At 37.6% G+C, this 16,190-nt stretch overlaps 1 protein-coding gene across 1 annotated transcript in view; it reads left to right on the top strand.

Moving 5' to 3' along the window:
- The first annotated feature begins 2,734 nt into the window (after positions 1–2,734).
- The window catches only part of LOC124170828 (ring canal kelch homolog), a 40,719-nt gene continuing 27,263 nt past the window's right edge, over positions 2,735–16,190 (top strand). The window contains exons 1-6 of the mRNA XM_046549811.1: positions 2,735–3,108; positions 3,211–3,357; positions 3,460–3,685; positions 10,585–10,760; positions 13,874–13,970; positions 16,033–16,189. Coding sequence (XP_046405767.1) covers positions 3,053–3,108; positions 3,211–3,357; positions 3,460–3,685; positions 10,585–10,760; positions 13,874–13,970; positions 16,033–16,189 — 859 coding nt within the window. The 5' untranslated portion in view covers positions 2,735–3,052. The remainder of the gene's footprint in view (positions 3,109–3,210; positions 3,358–3,459; positions 3,686–10,584; positions 10,761–13,873; positions 13,971–16,032; position 16,190) is intronic.

The raw sequence follows: 16,190 nt of genomic DNA, 5'->3' as shown, positions 1-16,190 counted from the left end.
AATAGCAATCAATGCATTTCGTTTTCTTTGATGAAGGAAACTACCCTATTATTGGAGTCGGGCTCCTATATGATTCCCTCCCTGTAATTCACCACTGTCTGCGGTCTGCAGAAAATTGATTGGTATTAGAACCATCTGCTATTACTTATTGGGAGGACATTTTCTCGGAAGTCTGGAGGATAATTAATAAAAATTACATCTCAAAACTAAGTTTTTATGGATTTCGAAGGTGCAATTACATCAAAATAAATTATTCTAAATTTAAGTAAATCAGTGTATGAACATGACTTGAAATACAATTATTGGGTTGGACCTGTCCCTCCTCTCCCTCTGGTGATGGCATCTATGATTGGAGCCATAAAAGGTGAGCTAAGCAGAACAATACCCACCAACAGCATTAGACTTATTGATGAGAGATGGTGGTTCCCACCTGGTGGACTCCATCTGCTTTCCTCTAATATGTATGTTGCTTACATAGTTAAATTGTTCAGCCAAGTTTGTGATTGGCTACTTATATGTTTAGCCTCACATTCCTTGCTCTTAAAGCTTAGAAAAATTTTATAACCTTATAGTCTTCTTGTGATTAATGATAACTCTGCATCAATGCAAGATTGAAGTGGTCATACTTCAAACTTGCATTTATGTTGAGATTTTTACCCTTCTAGAGCTCTGAGGGTTCAGTTTTCTATTTAAAAAAAAGAATTTGTTTAAATAGAAAACTAAATTCAAGAATGCTTGATGGGTTCTTGACTCAGGCTTGAGCTTTCTAGGAGTGAAAACAGAAATTTCTGTGCAAGCAAAAGATTATTTATTTCATATGGTGGTTATTTCTCTCTACATATATACATCCCCTCCTTCAAGATTGCCACTTAGTATGCACCACTAGGCCACCAAAAGGTTTGTGAGAGTTGCACCTATTTCCTCCTCCACAATTTTATTGCCTACCTGACCTAAAACTCTATTCACAGGTCTTCTATTCCATACTGAACCTAATCCTTATTGAATCCTGTTAACACCATAAAATATCATCTTATAAGGTAATTACAGACACCCAAAACTATAGATTTAATAGGGTGGTTTCCTATTATTTTTTTATGGCCTAAATCGAAAGATTATTACTCCTGGAGTACATATTTCACCCTTTTAGATTTTTAAATGATGATATTTATTTTTCGCGTTTAAATGAAAAGTGAAAATTTTCAAGCGCACGAAAATGCGACGGGTAAGTATGAATGCCGGGAAACCATGTGATGTCGTTCTGGTTCCCGCTGCCGCAAGTGAGGTGACCTTGGGGCCAGGCTTTGAGTGCTGATACGATGCAGGATGCTAGCAGGTAGCCTTTTATTAATACCTTATCAAACAAAGAAAACTTTCCGACCTTAGCCAGTTTTTATAGGTGATTATTAAGACATGTTTCCCTGAGCTCTGTGCCTCATGCATGCATTGATAATCTTAGACGATGTAAAACTCCTATCTTCTCGTATAGAAACTAGGTCCCTCTGACGTCACGTGGAGTGGTATCGCATGGGTGCCAATCTGGCCTTTTTCATATGAGGTTTAAAATTGACCCTTGCCATTCGTCTAAACCGGTATTTCTAAAACCAAATAGTTTGTATATTATGAATACACTAATGGTGGGTAACGAATCGCAATCAATGCCTTTCGTTTTCTTTGGTGAAGGAAACTACCCTATTACCCCTCTAATTATGCCTCACCTTACATATCTTTGTTCTCGTTTCCTGTTAGGTATCTAGCCAGAAACTTATTGAGGGGGCCATGAACTGTGGTCCAGCATGGAGGTGTAAATCTTGTAAGCATATTTCAGGGGCTGGACTCTGAGGTTAGCTGTGGATGGTACTGTGGGGCCAGGTGCCCTAAGCTCAAGAGCTACTGTAGACATCACTCACTCTAGACTGACTTCTGACTATAAAGAGTTACAACTCAGCCCTCTTGTTTTAACCCACAAATTAATGAATCCTGTATGTGTATGCATATACCAATGTGTATTCATGCATTGTCATGAGATTTTGCCAACTGCAAAACTATGACTTCATATGCATTCATTTTTAATAAAATGAGAGCATTGTGCTTTTTTCCAGTGATTCACAATTATATTGTACCGGCTCATGCCATTTGATTACATGCTTATTCAGGTCGAAGCATTTGAATTGGTTGGATTTTCCAATTCATCATAGTTTCTTAAGGAAATTTTTTACATTTACCGCATACATTTTGACAAGTACCCATCTTTTGACCTATTGGCCCAAACAAATGTAACTGGCCATTGCTCCTGCGAGTCCTAATCTAGGATTTAATGGATCAGCCAAACATCGACACCAATGATAGCAGGTGGGGACAGAAATCTTCTGGATGAGATACAGAGAGTTCTGATGGATCAAGTGCTGAGCGAGGAGGGGATGTTGAAAACCGTTCTAGAGGGAAGAATGGTTGGTAATGGGTTGGTAGGTGGGAAAGGGGAGTGAGAGAAATGAATGGGAACGTGTCCTATAGTGAACTGAAGAGGGAGGTCTATGATGATGAGGAAAATGGTTGGAAAAATTCGCAAACCTTCCTCAACCGGTTGAATACCGTAATAATAATAACATCTAGCAATTAAGCCGATATATGCCGAGGTTTACAGATCATATTTGGCGGGTCATTGAACATATATCGATAGTTGAAAAATCGAACGACTAGGACTCGACAACGCGACAACCTTCGATTGATCGATTGAACAAAGTGGTTTTTGATTTTTCTTTCAACTTTCGGCGGAGGACTATGCGTTGAAAGAGTTTTTCACGCGTTGGCAGGAATGAAGGAAGTCACAGTGGGATTTCTTTTTTAAATTAGCTTCTGGATGCGTTCTCTAGTTTTGAGTTAGAAGTCTCCAACTGTTTGCAATCGTAGATTAATCTAATCATGCCTGTTCGCGGGCTGCGTTAATGTTGTATTGATGAAGTTTTTCACTGGCCTCAACAAATCTGTCTAACCTTGTGATTAAATAGGAAGAAATTGTCCATATATTTCACTGCAACGTGGCATAGACTTAAGTATGGAAGACTCCGGTCATGTAATTCCCCCGGAGTGCACGTTGGAGAAAAAAGGAAGGTTTGTATATTTTTCGTTGGAGTTTCACTTATCTATGGGTTTGAATTTGTATTTGATATTGATTTAAGAGTTGTGGTTGTATTGATCTCTTTTTATCGTTAGCTACTTGCTGTTACGCTGTGCTAGTCAGAACTCTTTAGATGAAAGCTCTCAAAAACATGACAATCAAGTTGCTGGAAGAGAAAAGCCGCCTTATCGCAACCATAGACACACACACAGAGCTTTTGATGCTCTGAATGTAATGCGAAAGTAAGTTCTCGTTGTGAATCATTTAAAGTGGTTTTTATTTGTTGCTAAACCATGTGCTTGCTTAGTTAACCGATTGTTTATCGTTTGTTTTGAATTTGTTAGGCAAAGCCAAATGTGTGACATTGTTCTTGTGAGTAATTCAGTGGAAATACCTGCTCATAAGACTTTGTTAGCCGCTTGCAGTGTATATTTCTACGAGCGATTTACCAATGGAGATGACCAAGGAGTTGGGCGTCTAGATGTTTGCGATGTGGAACCCCAAGCCCTTAAGTTACTGGTAGATTACATATATTCGTCAGAAGTTCAAGTCACGGAGGATAACGTTCAGGTGAGTATTCAAAGGCTATAGCTGTGTTTGATGAATGTGTGCAGAAGTAAATTGCCTCTGTCGCGGTAAACACCACTTGAATTTACGTTCTTGCGATTGTTTGCTTTGCTATCGCAGCATGTGGCATCTCCGCTGAAATTGATGTGACCAAATACCACAAATACTTAATGTAGGCCATTAACATCGCAAAATACACCAGTTAAGGTTGACAAACTGAGTAGTTGGAGTCCATTGCTTAAAATTCGATCTGCCCCTCCTGTCCTTTTTACTCATGTTTTCACCGTATATGGCGATGATATTCTTGCGTAGGAAATTATTCATCAGCCTCTTTTTGAAGCTGGCTATGTATAATAAAGGTTGATGGTTGTAATTCAATGCATGGTTGTAATTCTGGTGATCAATTGAAATTCATTGATGGTCTGTGTAGCAATTAATGTCGGTGGTGTATTTTCAGTAAATATTTATTAATCTCATTATTTGGCTGTATAAATTGAGCTCAGGTGTGGGAAAGTGGATGATTTAACACTAGTGTTGGGTCATCCAGTAAATAAATCGCACATCGAATAACTTCAATTTAAAGTATTTGCCGTCTAAAGTATTTTTTGTGGCAATTTTATTTTCTTTAATCCAATGAATGCTTCTCTAGCTATATCATCTCCTCCACGTTAAATGCTGGTGTACATTGGGACATAAGCCCTAAGACATAAGGATTAATCAGTTACAAATTGCTCTTCTCCAATGGGAGATGTAAACTGTAAGAGAAAAATTCGAAATCAAGGTAGAGGCAGAAACAGTTGAGTTCCTATATTGTGTCTGGTATTTCATATTTGTGTTTTTATTGTGCTTTTTGCATGATACTGAAGTTTGCAGAGGTACTTGATTCAAATTGTATTTTTCCTCAATCTGCTTATGCTTCATATAACTACGAACCTGATTTTTCAATGTTTTGTACGTAATTGAAAGACTTGATCCAAGTATTGTCCGTAAGACCTACCCAGAATGTCAGTATTTTTTCTATGGTGTTAGGTGTTACTTACCATCGAACTTCTTAGCTCATAAATGTAGTATGCAATATTTCACTCAGTGAAGCATTACCAAAATATTCACTTGGATATTCATTCATGTTATATATGCCATACCTTTCCCATAGTTTTAATTTCTTGGACATAATGGCTGTGGTCAACTGAATAGCCTACCACCCATTTTCGGATTGACGAGATGCTCCCCTGACAGAAGTCATGCTCAAAATGCACTCTGATTGGCTATACATAAGGCATAAGGATGGACATTGTCCATCTTTTGTACAGCTTACGTTCACTGTAGAACATAATTTTGGCTCCCTTACAGCCTACATCTTACGGCTCGCGTCTCATGCTCTCATGTCCAATTGACCAGCCCTAAAATACTCATTTTTACTAAAAGTTTTTGGATGAAAATTTTTATTCCCAATATTTAGTACTTATAGGGAAACTTCCATTCAAGAATTTAGCCAGCACAAAAGGTGTACTTCAAAGAGTTAAGATCTAAAGCTAGCCTATTTCAATCCTAAATTTTTTATATTTGCCATCTAAAGTATTTTCTGGCATATTTCTTTTTGTTGACAGAATGGATGCTTCTCTGATTGTAATTACTTCCTCCAGATTAAGATACGTACTTATTTTTAGCATATGTTTGATAATAATAAAATACAAGTTTGTCTGACAAAAAGAGATATCTTTATTTATATTCCACTGTTTTATTTGCTTGATATCTAGGATGTTAGTTCATTTATTTCCACAGTACCCATAAGTTAATGCAGTATAGAAGGCCAATGACTGCAAATACTAAACTCTGACTAGAGGGAGAACACCAAAATCAGTTGTTTGCCTTATGTTGCTTTTATTCTTGTGACCAAAATTTAATGCTCTCTGTATGAAAATTGGTATGCTCTACAACTTCAGGAGTAACTTTAAAATATTTCCTATGTTCAGGGATGCTGATTTACAAAAAATATTGGGGGGGGCCCAAAACGGGGATCTTGCCCCGCAAAATTTTATAAGTAGTGAGTTTTAAGTTTTTTAAGCATTTTAGAAGTGTCACATGATCAACATTAGAACCCTGATAACTCGAATCTCGATAGCTGGACACTCAGGGGAAAATCAATAAGCCTGACATGTTTACTAAACTCTGACTAGAAACTACTCAAATCCATGACGAATTTTTGAGGGGGCTCGGGCCCCATGGAGTCAGCACCACTGCCTATGTATCATATCTTATTTTGCACATTTGAGTATTCTTTCATTTTTTAATTTGTTGGGACAAAGTTTTCTGGGGGTCTATTATGAAAAAGTGGGTAGTGGGCTATGCAGTGTTTCCAATATGCTTATGGTTCATCTCTACCTATTATTGTTATGACTTGGCAAGGTAGAGCTGCACTGCCCTACATTGAAGGAGTTGGTGAAGACCATTGTGGCAAAAGAGATCAATGTAAGGAGACTTACATGACCATTGTTCCCAGAATACCTTAGGCCAAAAATATGAGTTCTTATTAGATAGATCCTGTGGGACATTCATCAGGGGTGGTCGAGTAATGGAAATATTTATTACTAATAAATATTTCTATGTTGAAATTCTGTCAATCTTTAAACATACTTTCAAGCATTCTCGCAAAGAATTCAGCTTTGTTTCAAGTTCATAGAAACCATGTTTCGGTCACTTGTGCATTTCTTTGTTGTGTAATGCAGTTTGTTTTTTTTTGCCAAATATTTCCTTGTATGGATAAAAATCCTCAATTTCAGTTTTCATTTGTATAGAGAATGAAATAGTTAATATTTCGAGCCTGTAAAATAGCATTTGTGGCTAAGGATTTCAAGATTTCAAGAGATTATTTCAAGAAATAAGAAGAGAACATAATAGCAGAAGTGTGCTCTAAAAATCAAACCCACCATTGCAGGATTTCAATCCTTAAGATCGTGATGAATGAAATTGAACTTTTTTTTTCCACATATATATTTATTTAATCACAACCGCAGTTTCGACGCACTGCGTCATCCTCAGGCCGAAAGTGCGTCGACAGTGGTCGTGATAAAATAAATATGTGTGGAAAAACAATGTTCAATTTCATTCATCATGAGTAAATTCCATAAAGTGACGCCTGAAACCATCAACCTCAAGTTCGTCTTTTTTCATAGTCATTTATTGAGTTTTGACCGAGGGAAATATCGACTTTTTAAATGATAACTGGCTGTTTCATTAATTGAGCATAGCAGCACATGCGAGCTACATTAATTGAGAGGTTCACGTACCATATTTCTCACGCAAACGTTTCACGTGATTACAAGCTATTTCTCACAATAAAATCATTGGCTGTCTTGTCCTTACTCGCAAAAATACATTGGTCAGGGTTACATAACTCTAACAAGAGTTTTTAATTATAAAAAAAATTTCATGGTGATGCGGCTGAGTATCACCACTTTTTCTTGGTTTTATTTTCTCACATACCAGATTAATTTTTTAACTGCAATAAGCTCTTAGTGGATAAATCACATTATAAAAACACAAATGAACTGCCAATTCATACGAAAATGACTCTATATATACTTAAACGATTTAGATAATTTCACTTTAGTATTTTTGTGATAAGAGTTTAACATAGCTTCTACCCCACAAATACCTATCTTTGCTACCCGATTACGAGCAGGGGTGGATTAGCGTATATGTTTTTGTGGAGTTTAGGGAGTCATCATTAAGGGTCACTTCTTTTCTTGTAGCCAATTGCAATAGAGTAGTTTCCTTCATCAAAGAAAACGAAAGGCATTGATTGTGATTCGTTACCCACCATTAATGTATTCATTATATACAAATTATTTGGTTTTCGAAATACCGGTTTAGACGAATGGTAATGGTCAATTTTAACCTCATTTGAAAAAGGCAAGATAGGCGCCCATGCGATTCCACTCCGCGTGATGTCACAGGGACCTAGTTTCTACATGAGAGGATAGGAGTTTTTCATCGCCTGAGGTTACCAATGCATGCATGAGGCACAGAGCTCAGGGAAACCTGTCTTAATAATCACCTATTAAAACTTGCCAAGGTTGGAAAGTTTTAATAAGGTATTAACAATCCTTATTTAAGCCAAGCACTACCAGCTAGCATGGTATTCAGCTACCGGCTAGCATTCTGCGTCGTATCATCGCTCACAATCAGAGCCTCGCCCCAAGGTCACCTCCCTTGCGGCAGTGGGAACCAGAACGACATCACACGGGAGTTTTCCCGGCATTCATACTTACCCGTTGCATTTTCGCATGCTTGAAAATTTTCACTTTTCATTTAATCGCGAAAAATAGATATCGTCATTTAAAAATCTAAAAGCGTGAAATACGTACTCCAGGAGTAATAATCTTTTGATTTAGGCAATAAAAAAATAATAGGAAACCACCCTATTCTTCTCAGCAGTAATTCATCTGAAGTCTGATATGCATAGACATGGGCCATCTAGTTACTCATTAGTCATTATTAACCTTTGTTTTTTAAGCTAGTGTAATAAAGACTTCATCAGAGAGCCTCCTTATATGTACATTGCATTTTTTCAATCCTCCCAGAAATTTTGGGAGGCGGCTGCCCCCATCCAGCCCTAACTACACAATTGCAGCAAAATTATGAGCATCCAATTAACATAATTTGGAAAATTCTACTTTCAACAGAACTCATCTGGGATGGCAACTCAAGTTGCCAAATCACATGCTAGTTACGTCATGTTTTTAACAGATTTAGATGATCCCACAAGTTGTATTGAAGCACATAACAAAAAATCCTAGCTTACAAGGATAAAATACAATGTGACCAGCCCTGAAAATAACTACAGTCCTTATCCCAACAAAAATGTTTTCACACTATGGAAGGCATTTTTATAATTATAGTTGATCATTAAATTAAATTGCAACACTGCAACCTGCAAAACAATTATGAGTGACGTAGACGTCAACTGTGGCAAACTTCAGAATTAGACGACTGCTCAGCGAGGAGGTTTGGGCAGCACTTAAAAGGAGAAGTGGAGAGGTAGGAATGCATTCTCTCCATTTTTCAAGCAATGAGGCTACAGACGAGGGAGCCGCGGCCAGGGGACCAACAAGTCCGATCTTGCAACCTAGTGACTTTGTAGGCTTCAAGGCGAAGTCAGGGGAGCTATGTGATATATGCAGTTTGAGTTTTCAGTCTGTCTCGTCTTGTGTTAATATGCTCATGCAATGCTTCTTTCGTTGGAAGATGTACTGTTTGGACAGTAATGCATGTTGATATAGCTTTGCTGTGACTAGAAAGCTTTTTGTCAATCAATTAGAGCATAAGAATCCTAAATACCTTCAGAAATGCATCGTATTTGGTCTCATTCTTGTTTTAATTTCGAGCATGTCATCCAATGGCCTAATGTTATCGTTTGACACCTTTGGGTCCAACAGGTGACTTACATACCAGTTGGCTCCAGAAATGGGTTGAATTTGAAGCTGATAAACCAAAAAAGGTCATTTGGTGAAATCTGGAAAGTTCGAGGAAAGCTTCCATTGTTTTCATCTAACTTGATATTTTCCTTTTCACCTTTTCCCTGCTAAAGACACAAATATAATTTGAAATAAAAGAGGGTCATACAGTTGTTTATCCAGTCATTTTGCAAAATAAATATTTGTTCCTTTCTCAAAAAAAATAAACTAAGAATTAATTCTTTGTCTTTTGAGCAGTGTTTACAATTTTTAAACGAAATTCTATGATGAATATTAACTTATATCTTGATTTCAGTATAAAACATCAATATGGAAATTGTTGCTGCATTAAATGCATTAATATTGACAGTAGAGCTTGGTTTAAAATTTGACAATTCTCAGAATAAAAAGAGGAATTCAATTGAAAGTCTGCAATTTGCGTTCAATCAACAATTATCCACATAGCTAATTCATATAAACAAAGCATGATTGACTGCAAACTGATGCCGCTGGTAGGGTTATAAACCTGAAAAGGAGGGAGCCCAACTACCCTTGGGGTCTGAAATAATGTGGAGTCCCCACTAGGAAGGGTTGTAAAAGGTTGGTGCTGAGAGTATGTGATTTTCTGCGACACCCTTCTTCGAGAATGTCCTGCATAAATGGTCCGTACGGAGGGGACAGAAGAATCTCTCGGGGCTCAGTACGGCAGTCACACTAAGGCGAGAACTTCACCGTCTTGAAAGGGTTAAAGCTAATGATTTATGATCTGTTTGCTCTCGGAGAGGAAAAAATAAATGTCAGAGACACAGACTGAAGGCTGATGGAGGGCCGAGGGTCGGTTAGTTGTTTTATGAAATCTGAAACATTGTTACTTTTGACGAGGTTATTATCCTATGGTTCAACCACTTAGGAAGATTCACACTATGTGCCTTTTGTAATTTGCTTTAAAATTTTCCGTGGTTGAAATTCTGTTACCTAGAGTTCTGCAAGAGATTTTAAACAAAATTGTTCATGAGTGGGGGCAAGCATCGCAGTGTATTGGTGCATGCGAAGAGAGAATCTGCATTATTTTCCACTCTAATGGGGCCATGTATTCACTGAAGCTTTAATTTAAAATTTCGGATCCAGATTTGATGTCTTCCGTGACATTGGATCCGATATATCCGGTGGAGGGCAATATCTGGGGATATTTGGATCCGATGTATCCGAGCCGACCATCCATAATTTTTGCTGAAGACTTTTCTCCAACATACTATTTCCCTCTTTTCCACCAGACTGCTCACTTCCTCCCATGTTTCACTTCTAATAATTCATAAATATTAAATGATTAGTGCTTGTGGTCTGTGTAATTTAAATTAGGAAATGATGTAAAGGTGACGTTTTTGTGTATATTATTGAAGTTATTGCAGAAAACTTGTCATACTTGGCACGTGCAATTTATTTCAGATACTTCTTCCAGCAGCCAAGTTGCTGCAGCTGAAAGATGTCACTGATGCTTGTTGTGAGTTTTTGCAAGCTCAACTTCATCCCACAAATTGCCTTGGAATTAGAGCTTTTGCAGATCTCCATGGATGCACCGAGTTATTACAGTGGGCAGAAACGTATGCTGAGCAACACTTTATGTACGTATCATTAGAATAATTTGTTAATGATACAAGTTCAAGTGCTAAATTTTATTTTCAACTATGTACTGTTAATTTTATTCTAGAAATTCACTGGCCTTTGGACTATTTTGAGGCTACCATAAGCATTTGTGTTATGTCCTCCCTTTTTTGCAAGTAAGAGAGGTAAAGACAAACCTTAAGTAATGCTCCTTCCTCCACAAAGTCTCTCAAGAACTTTAGAATAGGTTAAATTGAAATTTCTGGTTCTCTAGCTTTGAGGGTGATAAGGTCCTGCTAGTTTGTATTAATCATCAACTAAATAAAATAGTAACCCATAAATTCTATAAAAATCTTGTTAACACATAGTTGCAGACACATCCCAAAGACAAGCACCCACTAAAAATTTTGTAACAAAGAATCACCCTGCCTCATTTTCAGTTTGTCCAATATGTTAACAATAGGGTGGTTTCCTTCATCAAAGAAAACGAAAGGCATTGATTGCGATTTGTTACCCACCATACAAATTATTTGGTTTTAGAAATACCGGTTTAGACGAATGGCAATAGTCAATTTTATCCTCATTTGAAAAAGGCCTGATTGGCGCCCATGCGATGCCACTCCGCGTGATATCACAGGGACCTAGTTTCTATACGAGTAGATAGGAGTTTTACATTGTCTGAGATTACCAATGCATGCATGAGGCACAGAGTTCAGGGAAACATGTCTTTATAATCACCTATTAACACTGGCTAAGGTCGGAAAGTTTTCTTCGTTTGATAAGGTATTAATAATCCTTAATTAAGCCAAGCGCTACCAGCTAGCAGGGTACTCTGCTACCTGCTAGCATCCTGCGTCGTATCAGCGCTCAAAGTCTTGCCCCAAGGTCACCTCACTTGCGGCAGCGGGAACCAGAACGATGTCACAGAGTTTTCCCAGCATTCATACTTACCCGTTGCATTTTCGCGCACTTGAAAATTTTCACTTTTCTTTTAACCGTGAAAAATAGATATCATTTAAAAATCTAAAAGCATGAAATACGTACTCCAGGAGTATTAATCTTTCAATTTAGGCAATAAAAAAATACCGTATAAGCTCGTGTAAGAGACGCACCTTTTTTCCCAGATATTGCAGCCGAAAATGGGGGTGCGCCTCTTACACAAACTTCTTATCTTCCCCCTCTCCCCTTCACCGGTTGCAAGTTCAAGGGGAACTGAGTGGCCTTGGTTTTCAGCGTGAGTCAGTCATCTGAAACCCTGGGTCAAAATCAAGTGGCAGGCAGGGGAGTTTCTCCCTTAGTGACGTATTTTTAAAATGCTCCTGTTTGAATTTTTTGCAAGCATCGCGCCGTCACGTCGGTACCTCAGAGGTGAACATTGAAAAGATCGCGCGGGGTGATTCGCTCCGGAGCGCGCGCTAAATTTATTGCCGCGAGTGGGCATCCCGCGGCATTTATACTGCATATAGTAATATTGGTGTCAAAACCTGCGGTTGAAAAAATTCGAACGAGTGTGCTCATTGTTGGACTTAATAGTGGATAGAAGAAATCGGAAATGGTTATAAGTGAAGAGCGCTGAAGGAGAGGTTGAGGGGAAGAGGGCTCCCTCCCCTCCGTATTTAAAGCTACGAGCGAAGGAGAAAGGGAAGAAAACGTCCGATCTTGCATGTGACGTCGTTACCTTTAAAGCGAAGGGGCGAAGGCGCAGCAATGTGATATACGCAGTTTGCGTTGCCTGAGTTTCCAGTCCGTCTCGTCTTGTTTGAATGCGCTAATGCTACGCTTGTTTCTTCCGAAATTGTGCTGTTTGGACTATGTTGAATATTAGTAGCCTTATATTAGCTATAAATCTTTGTGTCAATCAATTAGAGCTCAAAAAACTTAAATGCTGTAAGATATACGTCGCGTTAGGTCTAATTCTTTTTAGAACCTCGTGCGTGTCATACAATTGCTGAAAGATATCGAGATATCTTCGAGCTCAGAAGGTGACTCACGTAGCATTTGACCTCCAGAAACTCGGGGAATTGAACCTGGTAGACCGAAAAAGGTCAGTTGGTGGAATGGGGTAGGGATGAAACACGTTTCCATTGTTCCCCTGTAACTTGATATTTTCCTGTGGAGTCTCGGAAAGGAAAAAAACGGCAGAGGCATTAGCTGATGGAGAGCCGAGTGTAGTTCCGTTAGGCCCCTTGCACACACACCGATTTTGGACGGCCGGTAAAATATTGGCCGATATTTTACCGGCAAAGCGATGCTTGCACAATATATGATATTTTACCGGCCGTCCAAAATCGGTGTGTGTGCAAGGGGCCTTAAATCTACGACGTGGTTATTATCCTACGGCGCTGAGATTGCCCCGATTGTTGTTCAATCTCTTGGGAAAGCTCATGCCATTTGCCTGTCGTGTTTTGCATTAAAATTTTCCACCGCTGCAATTCTATTGCAATACTCCTGCGAGAGCTTTTAAACAAAATTGTTCGTGAGTAGAACAAGCAATGTAGAGCGATGGCGTATGCAAAGAGAGGATCGGAACTCTTTCTACTCCCTCTTATGCCGCCGCAGTTATCAAAATTTCCTCTTTCAAATAGTACTGAAAGAGGACATTTCGATAACTGTCGAAATTCCAGGCATAAGTCTGCAACACCGCACGGTAGAACAAAAAAAGTCGCAAAATTTTTTTTCTTTATAGCTTCGATCCTCAAAATAGGGGTGCGCCTCTTACACGTGTGCGCCTCTTACACAAGCTTATACGGTAATAGGAAACCACCCTATTCTATTAATATGCACTGAAACTTCCTCCCATAAGTAGTGAGAGTTCCATCTTTAGTAATCAGAAATCACATTCCCATCTCAGTTACTAATGCCGGAGGGGTCGGTTTTATCCTTTTGAAATTCTTTCTTGAATTCATACCTTTTTCATTGTTTTGCAAAGGAAAATTTTTGGATTAAAAATACAATAATTCTCCTCTCATATCAGTTCTGTTTTACTGACCTTCTTATGGCAAAGTCTTCATTTTTCTGGTCCCAAATAATTCCTTGCTGGAAGTTTTCATTGTAATTGATTTCTAATGTTTGTCTGTGAGTGAAATATTTGTGGTATGCCTTGTAATATGGTTGTCATCTTTTTCTTTTGAAGGGAGGTGGTTGAGTGTGAAGAATTCCTGACCTTGTCTTCCCAGCAAGTGTTAAAACTTGTCAGCAGTGATAGACTCACTGTGTCATCAGAAGAAAAGGTAATCTTCTTTTATTAATAATCTGAAAAAGAGGAGCATCTCAATTCCCGTAAAGAATCTTGATTCCATGTCAAAGATCTGTGTGATCTAGTTGTCGGAAATATTGGTGTAACTTAAGAATTAGAGACAAGCATATTTAACCATTCTAGGCATCACTTCAAAGAATTTGCTCTGTTTCTCAGCATAAGAATACTTCATCACCTTATGTGACATTTACATAATCTGTATATTTCTGACGTTGAATTTTAATCCCAGTTTATTTTGAGACTAATACTAAATTTTTGTGTGCTCAAGATATCAAAGAATTCTTATTTGCGTATTCAAATCTATTCCAATGTGCATTTCTTTGAATTGACTTCGAAAGTTTGCAATGAATGCGATATTTGGCCTAGTGTCAATATGTGTATTTCTGTGTGTACATAAGTAAGCCAATGATACATATATTGAAAAAGAAGGTCAGCAGGTGTCCCATCGCTCATATTCTCATGTAATGTCAACAGATGTTGCAACTGTAGGAGACGCCTGCAAACGGCCTGCAAAATTTCATTCAACGGCCTGCAAAATTTCACGGATTTCATTTTGAAGTAAAAACTATTGTTTCATGCCAAAAGTGTAATCAATGTTGCAATTGACTGAGCAAATGTAAATGTGAATTATGAGATAACATGAAGCAAGCATGAATGAGGCATTCATTTTGATATGGGAAATTTTCTTGTCCATACAAGAAATTCTTTAATGCCTCATCATTTGGCATAGCACCTTAAATTCTCAAGTTCATAACATGTGCTTTATGCATGTTTTTTCTAAATTTTGGGAGTTATTTGATGCCTATTACACACAGAGTGAATGAGTGCACTTTACATGTAAGAATTAGGAGGCAGATACTTTGTAAACTATATCTTTTGGCATTCAAGTATTAATTCAGTGAAATAATGATATTGCTTACATATATGTACTTGAAATTTAGGAGATGTGCAGGGAACAGCCAGCAGTTGTTTTGCATGTTATAGGTGGGAATTTATCTATGTTAGATATTTTGGATGGAAAATTTAATATTTCATCATACTTTAAAGATTTCGATGTGCAATTGTTTAGAGTAATTTAATTGTAGGTAATATGTAAGTGTTCGCTTGTATGTAGTAATAATTCCTATTCCTCTTCATAACACATGCACTGTTACTTAATCCTGTTGGTTACTTCCATTTCCTGTTATACATATTTCATGTCAATTGTCTCAGTGGGGTCTAATCTCCTACTTTTTAATTATGGATCAATCCCTTTGTACAGTCATCCATGCATAATTATAAATTATAAGTTACTGGCAATTTTTTCACAAATAGTTTAAGGATCTAGTGCAACTAATTTTCACTTGAAGATATTGTGAAATGTACTTTAACTGGTCATGAAGTGAAAGTAAATTATTTGTGGATAGTTCTAACATCTAATTTATAGCATTATTATTCCATCAGATTAAACCCAGAACAACTATCTATATTTAAGGAGCTTGCCACCAAAATCTACGGAAGATCATGTAATTTATTTAAATCTTATATCAAAGTTTTAAATTTTATGAAGCTTTGAAGCTTACATACAAAATGTCAATATTAGAAAGGCCATGTTGTTGTACTCAAATTGCATGCATTTTGAAAGCATTCTTCTGTTTTCTTTAATATGTATTGGAACTATTCATATCATGCAAACTTATTCACTTATACTATAGCCAAATAGTACTTAAAATGAAGGCACTTAAATAGCAGTTAATGCCATATTCTAGTTACTATGGCCAATATGCTATAAGCAGCATCTCTAATCGGAAGGGAAGCCATATGCTGATGTTTGCCATTGAAGTGTGGGAAAATCCTCTATTGGGAGAGTGTGATTGAGCCATGGGGTTGGAAATTACATTTTCACTCTGTTAGATACAGACCCTGATTTAACCAATATGTAGTTGTAATCACAGTTTTACCACTTTTTTTCTTGATTTTTCCTGGAATGTATCTTTTTTTAAGAACATTATTTATACTGAGAATATTATTTTTAGTTTATACAATTTATTTTGAAGGTTTTCGAGTGTGTTGTCTCATGGGTTAAGCATGACCTAGATGAACGCAAGCAATATCTATCAACCTTAATGGAACATGTGCGGTTCCCTCTCTTATCTCATGAATTTCTTGTGCAGCGGGTAAGAGTTGAGCCATTGATGGAATCAAATATTCAATG

The sequence above is a fragment of the Ischnura elegans genome, chromosome X (genome assembly GCF_921293095.1).
Source record: "Ischnura elegans chromosome X, ioIscEleg1.1, whole genome shotgun sequence".
NCBI lineage: Eukaryota > Metazoa > Arthropoda > Insecta > Odonata > Coenagrionidae > Ischnura > Ischnura elegans.
The sequence above is the reverse complement of the archived record's forward strand: the minus strand, read 5'-3'. Positions and strand labels throughout refer to the sequence as shown.